At 43.4% G+C, this 20446-nt stretch overlaps 1 protein-coding gene across 2 annotated transcripts in view; it reads right to left on the bottom strand.

The window, feature by feature from the left end:
• The window catches only part of SLF2 (SMC5-SMC6 complex localization factor 2), a 46618-nt gene that overhangs the window by 8211 nt on the left and 17961 nt on the right, over positions 1 to 20446 (bottom strand). Inside the window, exons 8-20 of one of the 2 annotated variants that reach the window (XR_003765015.2) lie at positions 20219 to 20386; positions 19168 to 19270; positions 17974 to 18049; positions 16087 to 16228; positions 14858 to 14960; positions 11672 to 11848; positions 10997 to 11094; positions 8622 to 8709; positions 6892 to 7023; positions 6087 to 6164; positions 4529 to 4615; positions 3026 to 3707; positions 1263 to 1331 (exon numbers count right to left, since the gene is read on the bottom strand). Coding sequence is in view for 1 of the 2 variants with exons in the window: in XM_029080324.2 (XP_028936157.1) it covers positions 1263 to 1331; positions 4529 to 4615; positions 6087 to 6164; positions 6892 to 7023; positions 8622 to 8709; positions 10997 to 11094; positions 11672 to 11848; positions 14858 to 14960; positions 16087 to 16228; positions 17974 to 18049; positions 19168 to 19270; positions 20219 to 20386 (1321 nt within the window). In the remaining variant the exon portion in view is untranslated. The remainder of the gene's footprint in view (positions 1 to 1262; positions 1332 to 3025; positions 3708 to 4528; positions 4616 to 6086; positions 6165 to 6891; positions 7024 to 8621; positions 8710 to 10996; positions 11095 to 11671; positions 11849 to 14857; positions 14961 to 16086; positions 16229 to 17973; positions 18050 to 19167; positions 19271 to 20218; positions 20387 to 20446) is intronic. The other variant, XM_029080324.2, reaches the window with a different exon arrangement.

Genomic DNA, 20446 nt, shown 5'->3' on the forward strand with positions numbered 1-20446 from the left:
GATGATGGTATTTGTTCAGTGTTTACTATGCGCCACGCACCGTTCTAAGCACTGGGGTAGATACAAGATAATCAGGTTGTCCCAACAGTCTTAATCCCCAAATGGGGATTCGATAGCTGTTCTCCCTCCTACTTTAAACTGTGAGCCCCATGTACAACCTAATTATCTTGTATCTACTCTAGTGCTTAGTACAGTGCCTGGCAAACAGTAAGCGCTTAAATACCACAATTATTATTATTATATTATCATAATAATCCCCCTGGCATTCATAGAAGTGATACCTACTTTGATAAACTGCAGCAAACTAGATCGAATCTTGGAGAGATGAAATGTCTAACAGATCTGCATGCAATTCACCGCCTCTAATCATCATCACCAACGAGAGCATTTACTGAGCACTAACTGTGTGCAGGGCACTGTGCAAGGCCTTTAGAAACGTCGGATGGGAATAATAAAAATGTGGTGCCTATCTCCGAAGAGGATACATACTCAAGATGTAGCCCAGCAACTGGGGTCTGGGGAGATATCGTGATAATCAGGACAGCTGTGCCTGAAAAGACACTTCGGAAAGTTCTTGACACTAAGGCAGAATCGAAGACAGTGTCAGGGACAGTAAGCCTCACTGCACAGAAGAGGACAATCTTTACAAGGGCGCAGTGTGGAAGGCACTATGGTCTTGCATTGCTCTTTTTAACATACTCCCACAGCACAAGGCTTTAAACTCTTCTAGGGTTCATGCCTCTAGGCTCTAAGCTCATCTTGGGTAGGGAACGTGTCTGCTAACTCCCAAACGCTTAGATTGGTGCTTGGCATACAGGATGCACTCAATAAAAACCATTGATTGATTGCTTTTTTTTTTTTTAAAGAAAACTGCAAGTACCTCTCAGTTCTGAGTATAGCAGATCAGTTTGGCCATCTGAAGGAATGGGGAGGAAATAGTCTGATTTTTACATAGGCTGCTGTGATGTTCTTTAATAACAGTAATGAAAACAACTATTATGATGATGATGATATTCACTAAGCACTGTGTGATAAGCCCGGGGGTAAATACCAGGTTATCAGATCGGACGCAGTCCCCATTCCACACGGGGTTCACAATCTAGGAAGTAGCTTTACAAGTTGTTGTTCCAGAGAAAACACTTTCCAAACATGTGATTCATCAGGCAATCGCACAATTATTGCACCCTGAGCATCACTTACAAGCCACAAGATAAAAATACAGCAACGCTGAGAAAAACAAAACTGTTTTAAAGGAAGGGTACCTGAATAGGTCGAGAGTTCTGGATGAGATCTTGCCATTTTCCATATATCCTAGCAACTAAATCTTTTACCTACGTAAGAAAGGGAAAAGAAAACATGAATACAACCTCAGTGGAGATAAAGCTACTTCTAATACTAGAATAAACTGCTTACTTTTTTCCAAATACTTTCTGACTACCTTTGTATGACAGGTGTGTGGGCAAAATGAGATCGTTTCCGTAAAAGCATAAATATTACTATTATTATCATTAAAGAACTTGCATGACATCGTACTAGGCATTTGGCTATAGATGAGAGGACATGTTCCACCCTTCCCTTTTTTTTTTATGGCATCTGTTAAGCGATTACTATGTGCCAGGCACCATTTTACGTGCGGGGGTAGATACAAAGTAATAGGTTGGACAGAGTCCATGTCCCACATGGGGAGCACAGTTTTAATCCCCATTTTGCAGATGAGGTAACTGAGGCACAGAGAAGTGAAGTGACTTGCCCAAGGTCACACAGCAGACAGGTGGCCGAGCATGGATCAGAAACCAGATCCTTCTGATTCCCAGGCCCGCACTCTATCAATTATGCCACGCTGCTTCCTTCTCCTCAGGAAGCCAGTCTTCTAAGACCAATGACCCACTGATAATTACAAATCTAGAGCCGAGCACAGGCTTGAGGAACAATACAGAAATACAGTCCTTTTATGCATTTTTCCCTTTCATTCTTATTTCCATTCCATTCTTATTCTTATTCTTATTCCATTCCATTCTTATTCTTATTCTTATTGAGTGTTCAACTGGTTTCAAACCTTTTTGCAGATTCCTGTCCAGAGCTCCACAATCAATTTATTACTCACTCAATTGTATGCATTGAGCAATTACTGTGTGCAGAGCACTGTATTAAGGGCTTGGGAGAGTACAAAATGGGAAGTCCCAAAGGAAGTTATGACTGTCAGACGGGCAAGGTGATGGGGAAGGAAGTTAAGGGGTTGAAGGAGAGGTCAGGGAAAATATACCATAAACAAAAAGAAAACAAAGGAGGGAGGGAGGTAGAGATTCCATTGCTCTGCTCTCCAAAATATATGGGAGAATCAATCTGTCGTATTTACTGAGCACTTACTGGGTGCAGAGCACTGAACTAAGTGCTTAGGGGAGTACAATCAATAGACCTACACGATCCCTGCCCTCCAGAAGTTTACAAACTGAGTGGGAGAATAAAGAAACAGTCTACTAAACAGAATTCTCCTTTTGAAGATCTAAATTAGGTTAGCACACACTTCCTTCACTTAACTCCCACGACACCTAAATTCCTGCCTGGAGGAGCCCCCAGTCAATTGAATTTATTGAGCACTTTCAGGGTGCAGAGCACTGTACTAGGCACTTGGGAGAGTACAATATAACAATATAACAGACACATTCCCTACAATGAGTTTCCAGTCTGGGGAGGGGGCAGCAAGTAGAAGGGGGACAGATTAGATTGTGAGCACCCCCATTCATGGACAGGGACCATGTCTAAGTCCCACCTGTGTATTCTCTCCCAGCACTTAGCACAGTGCTTTGTACGCAGTAAGCCCTTAATAAATACGATTATTATTTCTACTAGAAGAAGCGGGCAGCTGACGCTCTGCTCTGGTCGATAAACAGCATGCATCTTTAGGCATTCAGCCAAATGAGGTAGGACAGAAGAAAAGAGGAGCCCCAAAATGGACATTTCCCCCGCCCCCCCCTTGCCTAGTAAATGCACGGAGGCTTCTGCCGGTCTCTGTCAGGGTGCTCACCTCCACGGTGGCCAGAAACAACCTCACCGAGCCTCGCCGGTCTCTTTGCCCGTCACTGCCATGGCTCTCTGCTGACTCAGCCCTCCTCTTTGACCCTGCAGATCTGTCCTCAGCATTCCTCGGCTCCGGGGTCACGGAGAACGGACTCTGGAGGCTGGGCTTCTGTGGTAGCCGCTGGCTCCAGCTCAGTTTTGAAAGGGGGCAGCCAGGGTATGCAACCATCCTCCCGGGACTTGAGAGAGTTCAGTTTACACCCTCATTTGGACAGGATTAGCCCCGAAAGAAATTGTTTAGGGTTTGCTCTGGACACCACTAGCTGGGGTCTTCAATGCTCCTCTCGTTAAGTCTCCCCACTGTGGTAACCTGGGGTTCCCCTCCACCAGTGCTTCATTTGTAAGGAAAGAGGTGCGGGGGCTCAAGCTAGTTATATCTTTGACATTTGAATCGACTCTAACAATGAGGACGACAAAAACACAGTCCAGAGGAACCAGGGCTATGAACAGGGTGGAGTGTATGTGTTGGGGGGGGGGAACGGACACCCCACGCCAAGCCCCAATACAAATGAAGCATGACTTTCTGCACAGTCAGGATTTCTTGGGATATTTAGGGTGACACTGTAGCATTTGTTCCCCAAACTCTGATCCCCGTTATTCTCTGCCAGAGCTTGAGCTTCCTTCATTAGCTTAAAAAATAAAAACGACAATGACAATAACAAACAAAACCCTTCGCAAACAAGCAGCTTCTTTCAAGTTGCTTTTCCGGTCACTTTCTTTAGTTTACACATGAGCTGAAATGGGTTGTTCTGCTTTTTTTTTTTCCACTGCCTGGCGATCGGCAGATTAGGTTTCCCCAGAAAACTCTCTCAACAATAATAACCACTTTCTCAAGCGGTGAATTTAGGGGAACAGACCACTTAGCCACTTTAGCACATTATCAGCCCCAGAAGCGGTTCTCCCAGATCAGGCATGTCACTCTCCACCCCAAGTCAAGTAAGAGGAGCTCTGGCACCAATCTCTACCCAGACCCTCGGTGTGGGAAACAAAAGGGCCGGGTGGTCCTCTTTCAGGATGTCTGTCAGCGTCTAATGCCACCCGGCTCTCCGGCCCAGTAACTCCAGTAAACGTTCAACAGAATGTTCTTCGGAAATCGGAGCTTTCCATTCCGGGACCAAGTTCTAGCTCTGTTTTGAGCCTGAAAAGCCACAACTTTCAGCAGCAAGGACCCGGACCCCAAAATAGGTTTAGCTTAAGCAAACGTAAACAGAGCAGCATTAAAAGTGGCCACTCTGTAGCCCAACTGCTGCAGTTACTATCTAAACAGGTAAGAGGTTTTACTCTCAGCCTGACTCAATCCAAAAGAGAAAGCACGAAGGAGGAACTTAAAAGCTCCCAAGAACTAAAGAGCAGGTTTAGAAATAAAGAAGCACTCTCGACGTACAAGGCTTGTATAAGAAATGTCAAGGTGCTCACATTTAGTGGGAAGTGAAAACGTCCACAGGCTTACCTTAGTTCTGTAGAAAAGCCTTGCATCTTCCCTAATATCACATTTAATATGCTTTTCCAGGGAACCACAGAGCTGCAGTAAGTATTTCTACACAAAAACAAACGCGACAACCTGAAACCACTCAATATTAATGTACAAGTCCAAGCTAGACCACTGAGTCGGTCATTCCAACCTAACAATCATGCCCAAATCTATCATCCCTTTGGTATGCATTTTCCAACTTCAAATGCTCAAATCTGAAATTTCAGTGAACGCCAGTTGCTGCCAAGACAATAGGACTATTATGGTTTGTTATTAGTTAACCCAGGAAAAAGGGCGAGGGAATGAAAGTAGTCCTCTTAATAGCTTTTATCCAGGGGACAATTAAAAGAAAAAGTAAATCTAGAGCTCTGACTGGACATTTTAGTCTCGAAATAAGAGAAGTATCCGCATCCATTCTCAATGGACTACTCAAGCCACAAAAGATAACCCATTTTTCTTTTGTAACCGAACAGGCTTCTATTAATCCAAAGAGACCCGCTCTGGGGAATTTCTTGAGAGATTAACTGCTCAAGCCTCACTATACATTTTTAAGTTGGTTTGAATAAAGGGCTAGTAGCGAGCATGGGAACGCCTACAAAACCCCCCAAATCTCAGACCCTTGAAGGATGGACAGGTCTATTCGTCTTTGCCTACTACGGTCTTGGTTCCATTTCCAGCCCATTTCAGCAGACTGTCATGTTCTTGTTTTCAAGTGCCAGGATATTTGTTGCCGTTAGACTGCACGGAAGCCCACATGTTCGGAAGCCCGAGTAAAACTGCACCATATATTTCAATTAACATCAAACACAGGGGCCTGTCAGGCTCTGAATGCTGCTCTGTTTCCTTGGACTGGCAAAATACTTACGCTAACCAGAGCTGTAGGTTCAAAAACCCAGAAGTCTGGAAAGACACTGGCTTGTTGTTTGTGAACAAAGGACAACTCAGCCAACAGGCCCCGGCTAGTAGTCATTCATTCATTCAATAGTATTTATTGAGCGCTTACTATGTGCAGAGCACTGTACTAAGCGCTTGGGATGAACAAGTCGGCAACAGATAGAGACAGTCCCTGCCGTTTGACGGGCTTACAGTCTAATCGGGGGAGACGGACAGACAAGAACAATGGCACTAAACAGCGTCAAGGGGAAGAACATCTCGTAAAAACAATGGCAACTAAATAGAATCAAGGCGATGTACAATTCATTAACAAAATAAATAGGGTAACGAAAATATATACAGTTGAGCGGACGGGTACAGTGCTGTGGGGATGGGAAGGGAGAGGTGGAGGAGCAGAGGGAAAAGGGGAAAATGAGGCTTTAGCTGCTAGTCACTCACTAGTAGTCACTCACTTTTGCATATCAGTCAGTTTTGCATATCTGACCCTGCAGATGCTACACCCAGGATCTGGAGGAGAGTTTTTCAGGAACCTGACGGGTCTGCACTTTTACACTCCAAATATATGCGAAGCATGCTTAATTATTCCGCTGCTCTCTTCCAAACCCCCACGTTTAAAAACACCGAGCCCACAAACGATACCTACCCTCTGTTGGGAAGAAAAAGCATGAGAACAACTAACTTCGTTGACTAAATGAAGCAGTACATATGTCAGGTAATATGCCTAGAAAAGAAAGAGACAGAAAAGGAAGTATTAACCAGTGGTCTGCCATTTCAAGAGCCACAGGCACAAGCTACTTGGTCAGGTAAAGTTGCCATCCCCTGGAGAACACTGTCAAAGAGAATTCCCCATTACTAGGGGACCTACAATTCCATCCAACTGACACATAGTTTCAAAGGAGACTATGATTCCTGTGGACTTGGATTTAAAATCAGGAAGGCACTCCAGTTTGAAAGACAGAAATCAACATTTTGACGATTTGAAATATCATTAATACAATAAAATCTAACCTTATCATATTCAAGGTCAAGGGAGTGCTCACTGTCGATAGTCAACAACACACTATTTACTGAGTGCCTTCTCTGGGAAGAGCACTTCACTAGAGGGAAGTAGAAAATTGATTATAACAGGAAATGGGCTTACCAAATTTGTTTTATTATACTCCCCCAAGTCCTTAGTACAGTAAGTGCTCAATAAATACCATTGATAAACAATGTCCATGTCCTCGAGGATACCACAAATTAAGGGGCGGAGGGGGAGAGAGAGAAAGAAACAAGGACGCTTAACCTCAAGGAGTGATGACTAAGGCAGTGTACAGTGGTGGGGAGAAGATCGTCCAACCCATTCAAAGAAGACAACATACCTCAGACACAATCAACAGCATTTATTGAGCACTTACTGTATATAGAGCATTTCCCCCCCATTCCTGGACATTCTAGCCTAAAGATACCTGTTGTTCAAGTTTTATGTGTAGAGTGTCTTCGATAAGGTCATCTTGCTGTTCCGCTCTTCTCTCTGCTATCATCTTCTTTAGCAAGTTAGAAGGCTTCATCTTCACCAGGTACTGGCAGAGGAGAGACATCTGTAGAGAAAAGACCCACGGGAGATGAAAAGGAAGCCAAAACATCAGGCACTGCTCCCAGTCAGACTTGTTCCAATTCCCTCTCTGTTCATTATTGACTTCTGTGTTTTGTTACTCTCTCCAACAGCCCCTCTTCCTTTGCCAATCCTGTCCCGTTTTCCAGGAAACAACAGTCTAGCAATGCCTCCCTTTTTTCCCTCTTAAGCCTCAAGAGCCAAGAGAGCTTTTAGGTGATTAGGATAGCGTCACCGAGCAAACAGTAATATCTTGCCTTTGCAGATTTTAGATTTCCCCAGGGATCTCTACGGTCACCAGTTTGGCAACACTGCCAAAAGCAAGATTTTAAGTTAGTCTTAATCTTGAAAAACAGGGTGGCTTAGTGGATAAAGTATGGGCCTGGGTTCTAATCCCAGCTCTGCCATGTCTGCCGTGTGACCTTGGGCAAGTCACTTAACTTCTCTGGGCCTCAGTTACCTCATCAGTACTGTGGGGCTTACGACTGTGAGCCCCATGTGGACAGGGACTGTGTCCAACCTGATTAACTTGTATCTACTCCAGTGCTCAGAACAGTGCTTGGCACATAATAAGCCATATTATTACTGTTTCTAATCTTTGGGTAAAAACTGAATGGCATTCCTGCTGCTAGGCCCTGTTTCCCACAGAGTTCACGTTCTTTATTGTGGATGGGGAGCCAGACCCTTGCTGGTGGGGACCCTAATTTTACCGAGGTTCAGTATCTAAATTCAATATCTAGTCTAATCTAGATCTCAATCAATATCGAGCTAATACCCATACCTAATTTTATCTATGTACAATATCTCACCATTCACCATTTTGCAGTTCCCTGAAAAGTCCTCCTAGGCCCCCTCCGCCCTGCAGAAACGGCAGGAGACTTAGACTGTATCTACGGGACAGGGACTGTGTCCAACCTGAATATCTTGTACCTACCCCAGCGCTTATTACAGTGCTTAGCACATAGCAAACGCTAAACAAATACCATAAAAAAGGACAATTATACTACATTAACTGGTTGCTCTAAACCAGTAGTCATCTCTCATCAAGACATCAAACTGATTACATTTATTCATACTGGGCAACCTCTGCAGATCACACCTCCAAAGTGAAGTTGTTTTGATCAAGACCACTGGCAAGGAAATCATTATTTCAGCCTGATCCTTTAGAAAGGAAAGCTCAATAAATGTAGGAAAAGTGAAGTGAGTGCCACTGCAAAACCTATTTACTGAAAAATAATCACAGCAAATGTGGTATTTATTAAGGGTTCTATGTGTAAAGAACCCACGTGCGGCTCAGAGTTCAAAGGAGAGAGGCACCTTATAACCACTGGGGTGAGAATGGGCTTTGCAGGATGAAAAAATGGGAACTTCGTAAAATGAATGATTTTTATTTGGTTAAGATGAGGGAATGACAATTTGAAAGATGAATAAGAGTGAAATTTTTAAAAGGTCCACTTGGGAACTGAGGGGCAAACAATTGTGGTGAGAGGCTGAGTGGCAGGTGGGGTTACTGCACTTTTAAGCAGCTACTCTTACTAGGAAAGGGTATTCAGAATTGGGTTTACAGTGAAAAAACCTCCATACCTGAAGGTCGCTGGCATTTGGGATCTCTTCATGCTTCGTACCAAGATACTTTGAGATGATCACTAGGCTAAGATGTTGTCTCACTTGCCTGCAATCAGAATTTGGAAGTTAGTTGAAATTGCATTTATGAACTGCTTTCTTTGGGTGGGAATAAAGAGGGAGCAAAATGGTTTCTCTAAGTTCTCAAAATACATCTGACGCGAGCACCGTATGGGGAATGCTACGGACAAATAACGAGGAGGGCTTTTAGTGGCACTTAACCAAGCTAGCGCGTGAGGCCTGAACGAACACAAGACCTATCTCCTGGTGCCAGCCTGAGAACCGTGGGTCCCTTGATGCATATTCCTGGGAGGAGGAGGGCCGCTGATAAAGAAGAACCACATCCCTGCACCAGGTGCAGAACGGCCCAACTCCAGGAATGTCGTCCTTATCTCATGGAGCAAGGACAGACACAAAAGTCTGGACTGTGGGGAAATGCCGGACTCGGTTGGTAAGATACTTCCCAGAGGATGCGGCTGTCCTGGAAGGATTTATGGAGAACCAGATGGCCCAATTAGGGGTACCAGAGTGGGCCCCTCTTCCACTGTACCGATGTCCAGCACCCCCTTACCTGCTGTGATTTACATATTTGTGTGTATGCTCTCTCTCTTATTGCCTATTATTTCCACCCTCTCACTACCCACTTGTCATGTTATGATGGATCGCTACTGTATCAACCCTTATTGAAACAGACCACTCTACCCGACTGGTTGAGATGCCAACGCCGGTCTGTTGCCCTCCCTGAGGTCCTCCCATGCAGCGGTGTAGACACCTCCCTGCACTGATCGGGGTGTGAGTCTTGCTTCCCTATTAAATCTATTTATTAAACACAGGCTTTAGGTGCCTTGCATCACTGGTAACTTTACAAACTGTATCGTGAGCACTTAAGTCAGTAAGTCAGGCAAACCGGGTCTTGTGCATTCACAGCACTGTCCTTACTATTTTCTTGAAGGCAGATTAAACTGCCCTTCATTCTCCAACCCCACACGCTTTCACTTCCTCACGAGCTATCATGACAGATTGCCCCTAAAGGGAAGTTGTCTGGGATCGGAGGAAGCTGTGGAAGACTTTACTCCCTCTACGTTTTTTTGGTTAACTGGCATGTTTTACACCGACGAAGATGGACCTAAACATAAACCTCTTCCCTGGGGCAGGCAAACTTTACTAATGCATACTGATTTTTAAAAACTTCAGCCCCAGAGATTAAAAAAAATCATGTCCATGAAAAGAAAATGTCAAAATCAAGAGCAAAGGGCACAGGAGTTAACAACTATATAGATCCCCCACTACCATTTCTTCTACCAGCTCTGTCCATTCATTCTGGTTGACAGAATTTCTCACAGTCTTGAGTTCTGGAATTCAAACAAACTGGTGGAACTGCCCATACCTTGTTCAGGCTTAAGAAGGGAGAGACCGGAGCAAACAAAGTGGGGGAAAAAAGCACATCTAAGGAACAAATACTCGACCGAGTCTTTGGCACAAGAAGGGAAGAGGACTGACATAGGGAGATAATGACAGAAAGAAAGAAGAGAGGGAGAGAAAGAGAGAAAAGCGAAAGACATCCATGGCATTTGGGACCTTTATATGCTTGGTACACAGAAACTTTGAGATAATCATTAGGCTAAGATGTTGTCTTACTGGGGGGAAGAATGGAGGAGGGGCAGGGGGAAGAAATACTAAGAAAATGACTTCATCTTTCTAACCCAGCTGATGCTAGAGTACTTCTACTAGTTCCCTTTATCAAGTGAAAGAGCTCCAGTTTGAAGACCATCAGTGTGTGTATTTTGGTTAAACTTCAAAGATAAACCTGTTCAGATGAACCTGAAACACCCAAACATATATTTTTAGGCAGTGTGTTAGTATTAAAGGGGCTTGCATGCTGAGGTAACCACCAGGCTGATTGCCCTTGGCCCACAGGTCTTATATCCTCATCTGAAGGGATGCTGTCCCTTGGAGAAGCAGCGTGGCTCAGTGGAAAGAGCATGGGCTTTGGAGTCAGGGCTCATGAGTTCGAATCCCAGCTCTGCCACTTGTTGGCTGTGTGACTATGGGCAAGTCACTTAACTTCTCTGTGCCTCAGTTCCCTCATCTGTAAAATGAGGATTAAGATTGTGAGCCCCACGTGGGACAACCTGATTCCCCTATGTCTACCCCAGCGCTTAGAACAGTGCTCGGCACATAGTAAGCGCTTAACAAATACCAACATTATTATTATTATTATGCTGTCGTAGTAGTGCTCTGCACATGATAAGTGCTCAATAAATGACTGAATTAGAAATGTTAATGCAGAACACTCCAACTTCTAGAAAATTAATAATATTCATCTGCCTCACTACCTTCCTCGTGCTATCCAGTTGGGGATCAACTGCACCAACCACAGAAGATTATGGTGATGACTGGAAAGTTTGCTTATGGCCAGGCAAAGTTCAGGCATCTGAAAAATCAAGAACAATACGATCGTTTCTGACATACGGATCACAGAGAGAATACGACAGCCAAGACTGATTTTTAAAACATAGTGGCAAAGTAGCACTTTCTAGAAAAATAACTGTTGCTAAAAGGACCACTATTATTTATAACATTTTTATCTCAAAGCCACTACATGGAAGCTAATCTTATGCTAAAAAAACCCACAATTCAGTTTCTGTACCATCTGCTTAGATTCATTCATGCCTTTGCATAAGCACTGCACTGTTCTCTTCTCCTCACAATGTGTTTGTTGATTTTTCCTCTAAAAATCTAAAAAATAAAAAATCAAACACAGTGCAAATTCCCCCCCATACTCTCAGGGCCAGGTTCTCGCAGATTTCCCTGAGCAGGGCAAATGGGTAAAGTGAATAGAAAACATCCTCGGGAATTTCCATCCCTCCACTCCTGATCCAAGTCACATGACAAGCAAAGGCAGCTTTACTCCTCCACCCTGTTCCTATGCCCCACAGATCAGGCTAGTGATGAGATGCAAGCTGTATTACCACAACAAAGCAAGCAATCCTCAACCAAGTTGGATATACCTTTGCCTTCCAATCTCTAATATTCTTCAGTAAGTTTAATAGGAGGCTCTGGAAGTCCACTAAAGGAATCTGCTTCAGCTGCTTTTCCAGACTCATTTTAAACAACAGGATGAGCAATAGGAATATTTCTTGATCCTTGTAGCCTTCTGGATATATAGCCGTACACAGGCCTAAAAACTTTAAAAAAAAAAAGACAACTAAATAGAATCAATTGTATTACTAAGGAGATTCATTCATTCATTCATTCATTCAATAGTATTTATTGAGCGCTTACTATGTGCAGAGCACTGTACTAAGCGCTTGGGATGAACAAGTCGGCAACAGATAGAGACAGTCCCTGCCGTTTGATGGGCTTACAGTCTAATCGGGGGAGACGGACAGACACGAACAATGGCACTAAACAGCGTCAAGGGGAAGAACATCTCGTAAAAACAATGGCAACTAAATAGAATCAAGGCGATGTACAATTCATTAACAAAATAAATAGGGTAACGAAAATATATACAGTTGAGCAGACGAGTACAGTGCTGTGGGGATGGGAAGGGAGAGGTGGAGGAGCAGAGGGAAAAGGGGAAAATGAGGCTTTATTTCTTTATTATTCTTTATTGATAATTTCTTTATTGTGCCCTTGGTTTTAAAAGACATGAGCCAGAATATTAGACGCATTTCTGAGTTATTACATTATATCTAAAGTCAGACTTTCAATGTTTTCACTGATTTAACAACGAAAACCGGGTCCCTGGCTAAAGCAGGCAGCCTTCGATTTAAGACGTTTCAAAAGGGATTATTTCTGGGAGACCAGAGATCCAAGTCCCGATCCCTGGTCTGCCTGACCTGAGCACGTCACAACCTCTCTGAGCCTTTTTCCTTAACTGTAAAATCTGTCTTGCGATTGTGAGCCTTGATGGGACAGTCCCGATCTGATTATCTGGATCTACCTCCGGCAATTACCACTCATTCTCTGGCCCAAAGGAAGCACATAAATAAATACCAACATTACTATTAGTGCTACACGTTTACACGGATTTGGTTTTCCAACTGTTATGGTACTTGTTAAGCGCTTACTATGTGCCAGGCACTGTACTAAGCGCTGGAGTAGATTCAAGTTAATCAGGTTGTCCCTGTTCTCCTTAGGGCTCACACTCTTAACCCCCATTTTACAGATGAGGTAACTGAGGCCCAGAGAAGTTAAGTGACTTGACCAAGGTCACACAGCAGATATATGGTGGAAGGAGACACATCAGTTTTGACTTTGTCACTCCGGCCTTCTTTATGGCACCACCTCTAGGGGTGAAGGTGGCAGGGTGGGCAGATGGGCACTGCCGGGAAGTAAGGAAATCATATTACAAACTGCAATAGGAGGGGATGGAAGGAAACTTTAAAGAGAACATTTGGGGGAGTTGGGGAGGGGAATGACTTATCTGACTGCCACACAGTTATCAGGGAGGGGCTGATAAAATAAAAGTTGGCTACCCTTCTATGAAACCTATCCAACTCAATATAGATACATTAATATTGAGCCATCTCTATTACTCATCAAGTACACGATTCTGGGTCATTTTGATAAAATAGGATCTCTGACTTTGGTTCAAGAAGCAATCCCTCATTTCTAGCACTCTTTCTGTAAGAAAATGGGTTCTTATTTGACTTTGGGTGCAGTTTCCAGGAATCTAAGCCTGAATATTCCTGTTCAACCAATCCCCTCATAACCCTTTAATGCCTCATAACCCTTTAATGGATTCCTACTCCCCTGGCACAACGTTCCCTTGCACTTTAAAGGTGGGCAATCAAAACCTACTTCAGGAAAACCCAGGGAAGATAGTATTGCCAGCTTGCAGGAAAGAGTCGGGGCTGCTGCTCTTTCCAAGTTTATAGCGCCAGAGAGCCAGGCCCCTGATTTAAGGTCGTGAGCCCTGGCTGATCAGAGTCAGGGAAAGACAGGAGAGGCTGGTGGAGGGTAGGGGAAAGCCTGGCCTTTTGGGGGTAGGTTTCCGGAGCAGCCATTCCAAGTCAGAACTGGTTCCATGGGTCTGGAATCACAACTGCTGACACACAAGCAAAGAGTCAATAACGCTGGCATGAAAAGAGGCTCAAGGTCCCAGCTGAAAGGTTTGGCATTCTCTACCCCGTGGTGGGCAGGCTGGAGATTAACAACTTCTGGGTTTAGTGACAGTCTTCTATGTCAGAACACGTTCGATCCAGATTTCGAAACTACAAATTTTGGGGCTAGTGAACACGTTTCTGCGGGAGTGAGTACTTTGTTTTGAAAGGATGGTGAATCACCAAAATACATCCCAAATGGAACAGCACCCCTGAAACAGCACAGAGACCGCGACCGCTACATTCTGAACAAATGAAGAGCTGAGCGCTCACCAGCATTTTTTAAATTCTTGACCCTCAGTATTTCAGGCAGCTCTCTGAGCACATCCACTGTCAACATCACTATCTTAAATAACCAAAATAATGACGGTATTTGTCAAGTACTTATTATATGCCAAAGCGTGGTGGTAGGGGCTGGGGGAGCATGTAGGATAATCGGGTCTGCCACAGTCCCTTCTTCCACACGGGGCTTAGAGAAGCAGCACAGCCTAGTGGATGGAGCACGGGCCTGGGAGTCAGAAGGTTGTGGGTTCTTATCCCGGCTATACCACTAGTCTGCTGTGTGACCTTGGGCAAGTCACTTCACTTTTCTGTGCCTCAGTTCCCTCATCTGTAAAATGGGAGAAGGGCTGTGTTCCACTCGATTTGCTTGTACCCACGCCAGCACTCAGTACAGTGCCCGGCACACAGCAAGCGCTTAACAAATGCCACAATTATTATGGGGCTCGCCATTTAAGAGGTAGGGAGAATGGGTATCATCCTCATTTCTTGGATGAAGAAACTAGGGCCCACAGAAGTTAAGTGACTTGCCCAAGATCACACAGCAGAACAGAGGCAGAGCTGGGATTTGAACCCGGGTCTACTGATTCCCAGTCCCACACCCGCTCCACTAGGACAATATCCCCTAAATATCATTTCCATGAAATTTCTGCAATTAAACTAAACTAAATCTAAGTGTGCTAGAGAAATATTTTTACCAGTCACTACAATGACAGGAGTTAGGAATTAAGACAGTACCTAGCTTAAGACATGGGCTGTATAAAGACACATACCTAGTTTATTTTCTCAAAATGGCAAGTTCCTCACCTTAACCACATTAAATATGTTGTTCTCGGGGAGACATGTAAAAATGGGCTCTGCACTGGACTCTCCACTGCTTTCCTTCTCTGAAGTCATTTGTATTTCAGAACTACGGAAGAGTGAAAAAGCAGTATGAAACACAGACAAACAGCATTTTTAAAAAAAGGCTTTTTGATCTGTTGCAAGAGGGTCAAGAAGTTGATGATCAAACGGTTAAAATGATTGCTGAAAGTGAGGAGATGGGCATCACTGAGCATTCCAAAGGCATAACCCCCTAACCTCTAGGAGCTTAATCTCTTAAGCATTTGATCACCATCTGGTGTAACTCTGAGGCAGTCAAGCAAGGCCTACCAAACAACCACAGTCCGACATGTCAACAAGGCTTTTGATCAGTACAGTGCTCTCTGCACGCAGGTAGCGCTTAATAAATATGATTAACAATAATAATTATGGTATTTATTAAGCGCTTACTACGTGCATGACACTGTACTAAATGCTGGGGAGGATACAAGCAAATTGGGTTGGACACAGTCCCTGTCCCTTGTGGGGCTCACAATTCCAATCCCCATTTTACAGATGAGGTAATTGAGGCAGAGTGAAGTGACTTGCCCAAGGTCACAGAGTAGCTACGTGGCGGAGCCAGGATTTGAACCCACAACCACTGGCTCCCAAGCCCGTGGCTCTTTCCACTAAGCCATGCTGCGTCTCATGAATGATTGATTCCCTTCTATGCTTGCTGGAAAGCACTGCTAACAAGTGCACTGCCTATTTTTCTACCATAAAACCAAGATACTCTTCCAATTAATTCTGACCCCGGAATGATAAATCTTAAAGTTCCACACGCTTTGATTTGGGATCCTCAGGTCCTATTTATTTTGCTAATGAGGTGTACATCCCCTTGATTCTATTTATCATGATTATGTTGTCTTGCTTTTGTCCGTCTGTCTCCCCCGATAAGACTGTGAGCCCATCATTGGGCAGGAACTGTCTCTATCTGTTGCCGAATTGTACATTCCAAGTGCTTAGTACAGTGCTATGCTCATAGTAAGGGGCTCAATAAATACTATTGAATGAATGAATATTTGTCATACCTACTCCTGCCCTTATACTATGAACCGTTTTGGGTTTTTTTTTTTTAAAAGCAACTTCAGGAAACAAATTCCTACCCCGCCACCCATGCTGGAAACTCCAGAAAATTGATGTATGGTATTAATGGCATTAGAAAGAAAACTTACAAAATGTCCTCTTCACTAAAATCAGGCTGAAGATTCTGCAGAGCAAATAAGGATTTAAAACCAACTCCCATGTTGACAAACACTCTGGCTATGTCCGACAGCGATGGGATCCAAGGCCGAAATGATGGATTACTGGTGGAGTCTAGTTCAGGAAGAAAGACAAGTCTGAGCTATTTTTCTTCATTTAAAACCTTGTTCTAAATGAAGTTCTCAACCCCCAATACCCTAAGTCATCATACACATATAAAAGCAAAATGGTTTCAGCATCAACTCTAAAGTATATCTCTACCTCATGCATCCTCAACTGTTACTGACATAGCAAAGTTTATCAAAGAGAAGGCAGAAGATTAGACTACAGATTTTGAAAAAAAAAGAGTTCACGGCTCAAACAACAGAGTTTTTGAAAGGTCTTAGGCCAAACTTCACTTGTGTTTCCTGAACAGAGCCTTTCCCTTTTCTTCCCTCAAAAGAGAAAATAAAAAATATTCCAGTGTGTCAAGAGCCACTTCTCTGGGCGAGAAATCACCATGCTCCAAAATGGCACTGGACGGCTATGAAAAATAAAAAGATTGTCTATCTTTACTGCACTTACGACCTACAAAATGGACCGGAATAGACAAATCGGCTATTACATAGTTCGGAAATGCCCTCCAAAAGACGACCACAACACAGCAGGACCACAGTCGTTACAACGCTCAAAGGAGAGATTGCAATATCTGCTACTCAAATACATAATGTATCCAGAACGTGGTTTTTTTCCCCCTAATAATCAAATCCCAATGATCAGGGTAACTGGTGGTGTTTCTTTAGGACAGGCTGAAAGGGTTAGGATTCTTCAGCCTGAAGAAGGGCAGACTGGGTCATCAGGGAGAATTGCACAATGCTAGGATGAGCGGTTACTCACTGAAGTTACAAGGTTGTCGGTTCAAAAAAGAAAATGAACATAAAACAAAAAGGAAAAACATGATCACACATCAGGTGGCAAAGGTAAGGAATTAGTTACCACAGGAAGAAGTGCGGGCAGAAAATATATGTAGGTTCAAGAGAGATTTGAATAAATTAAGGCACGAGGAGGAAAGATCCATAATGTATTTTAATGTCTGTCTCCCCTTTTAGAATGTAAGCTTCTCCTCGTGGGCAGGGAATGTGTCCACCAACTCTGTTGTTGGGTAGAGAATAAGCACTCAATAAACTCACTGAGTGATCGACTGACTGAACATGTAGAGGAAAATGTTAGCAATGTTAGATGGAACATCCCTAAACATTTGGAAGGTTGTCAAGGAGGGCAGTCATTAAATGGCTCCTCCCAGCATCTGTCAGAGACAGAAAGCAATTTATCCTTCCCACTCTTAAAAGCCAGCCAAAAACCGTCAACCTCTTTTGTTAGCACCGCTGTTCACCACATTTGGAAACTTCCTCTAGTTTCCCTTGGGCAAGTCACTTCACTTCTCTATGCCTCAGTTACTTCATCTGTAAAATGGGGATTAAGACTGTGAGCCCTATGTGGGACAGGAGCTGTGTCCAACTTGATAAACTTGTATCTACCCTACCACTTAGTAGGTAGAAACTTGTAACTTAGTAACCTCTATCTACCCTAGCCTGGCTCATAGTAAGCACTTAACAAATATCATTAAAAAAAAAAAGACACCCTTGATGAACCTTATCCCTTCCTGACCTATTATACTCAGAATGTTTAAACAATGCAATTACTAAATCAAGTCCAGCTAAGCAAACGAATCCAAGCAATGGTTAACCTTTTTAGTAAGAGCTCATATGAAAGAAGAAGTCTTTTAAAATTCATGTGTACAACTTACAGATTTCTTCACCAGTCATTACAGTTCTTTAGCATCTTAAATCACTATGATCATATCTTAATTATATAATTACCATTTCTAACTGTAATTTCCATCAACGTATTTAAAATCTGTATGGAAGCAATGAAGTCTGTATGAACGGACATCATCTGTTATTAAAAAAGAAAGTAGAGCCCTTTAGATAATTTATTAACAGTGAACGCCCGATACATTTTTGCAGCTTTTACTGACACTGGTAGAGCAACTGAAACAGCTGAAGATCTTGACATACAAATCAGATGGATTTGGAGACAGACCTGGAATGTAGTCTCATGTAAACCAAAACTCTTTGTGGGTTCCCTAATGAGCAAAATACAAGAGGGAAAACAAAAATACAAAGCTGGAGCAGATGTTACAGCTTAGTTTTGGAGCCCAATCCAAGGAGCCTTAGCTCGCACTGATTCCCACATCTGGCAACTCCGACTTCTGAGTGGGGGAATGGCAGGGCTGCACATGTGTGATGCTCACACACACACTCTCTCTCATCCTCACATATTTTTGGGATATGAAGTTACACTGATGCCCACGGAGCTCTGCATTTACATAGGGAAGTAGCCCGGCCTAGTGGAAAGAACACAAGCCTGGGAGTCAGAGGACTTGTATTCTAATGCCAGCTCTGCACTTTTTCTGCCGTGTGACTTTGGACAGGTCACTCCGTTTCTCTAGGCCTGTTACTTCATCTGTAAAATGGGATTAAATCCTCCTTCCTCCGATTTAGACTCTGAGCCCCCCGTGGGACAGGGACTGTGTCCAACCTGATTATCTGGTGTCAACCCCAGTACTTACTACAGTGCTGATAGGGAGTAAATGGTTAACGAGTTGCATTATAATTATTATGTTGCTTGTTAAGCACTTAGTTATTAATGTTATAATTATGACCCTGAGCAGTAGAACTCTGCAGCAGCAGACTACAAAATCTGAGGTTTTCAGGCCCTGGATCTCCTGTTTCCCTGGTTTCTTCCTCCTTTTCCCTTGCACCTCTTCTTTCTCCTTCTCTCTTTTCCCTCCCCCGGGCCCAGCACCCTCCCCTTATTCTGGCTCCCACCCCTCCTTCGGCCCAGATTCCTTCCAAATGGTGATATTTTGGCCTCTGCCACAAACTTGCATTTGGAGGGCCTAACAAGTTCTTTTGCTCGACATTCCAAGCACCTCTTTACTGACTTCAGAACAAAAGAAGTTAGCAAACATCAGCAGGCAATACAAACCAACAGACCACTGATTGGCTTACCTGAAACAACCACTTTAAAATAGGTACCGGGCACTGTTTATAGTGACAAGCACTGCTGAGAAACCCTTGGGTTGTTAAGAAAATTTGCTGGGTCTTTTCAGAACTGTGAATAAAAAATAAAAAAATTAAAAAATGGAAGCCAGGGATCTACACTGGTAATTTAAACGTTAGCAATTAAGGCAGGAAATAAGCAGCCCAAAAATGATGCCCCTGAAAACAAGGCAGGGGACTTCCCCAGTTAAGCAGAGCTGTGGTACAATAATAATGATGTCATCTGTTAAGCATATACTATGTGCCCAGCACTGTTCTAAGTACTGAAAAAGTTCAACGAGCAGAAAACTCCAAACGTGGATCTGAGTCAATCACATTTATTGAATGCTGACCGTACGCACAGCACTGTTCTAAACGCTTGAGTGAGTACAATATAACAGAGTTGATAGACATGTTCCCTGCTCACAAGGAGCTTATGGGATAGAGGGGGGAACAGACATTACAATAAATTACAGACATGGACATAAGTGCTGTGGGGCTGAGAGTGCAGTGATAGAGGATAGAAATCCAAGTGCAAAGACGATGAAGGCAGTAGGGAAAATGAGGGTTAGGTCGGGGAAGCCCTCTTGGAAGAAATATGATTTTAATAAGGCTTTGAAGGTAAGAAAGTGATGGACTCTTGGATACAAGGCGGAGGGAGTTTCAAGCCAGAAGCAGGGAGTGGGGGAGAGGTCGGTGGTGAGATAGGTGACATCAGGGTATAGTGAGTAGGGTGGCATCAGAGGAGTGAAGTTTGTGGGCTGGGTTTAAGTAGGAAATCAGCAACTTGAGAAAGGAAGGGGCAAAGTGATCAAAAGTGATCTCCCAAGCACATAGTATAGTGCTCTGAACGCAGTATGTGCTCAGCAAATTAACTGATGAGTTATCGCCACAAGAGACCTTCGATAAGTCAGAAATATGAAGATTACATCTTATCAGGGGTTTCCAAAAAAAAAGAGTATTTTACTCTATCATAATTGAAGTTTATTTTCTGATCAAAAGATCTCTCTTTCTTGCTTACCTAATGATGAGATTTTCTACCGCATTCTGTGGGGTAAAACCGGAATTCCTTAAGTCCAGAGTATACTGACTGAAGAGTTTTCCAGAGTTCAGCAAGTGGAATATTTCTTCACCAGGATGGTAATCAGGAATGGAATCAACAATGATGGAAAACTTCTTTATGAACTCCCTGAAATCAGCAGAAACAAAACGCTATTACTAAGATTATCATGCAAAGCATCTCAATGCA

The sequence above is a fragment of the Ornithorhynchus anatinus genome, chromosome 16, assembly GCF_004115215.2.
Source record: "Ornithorhynchus anatinus isolate Pmale09 chromosome 16, mOrnAna1.pri.v4, whole genome shotgun sequence".
Classification (NCBI taxonomy): domain Eukaryota; kingdom Metazoa; phylum Chordata; class Mammalia; order Monotremata; family Ornithorhynchidae; genus Ornithorhynchus; species Ornithorhynchus anatinus.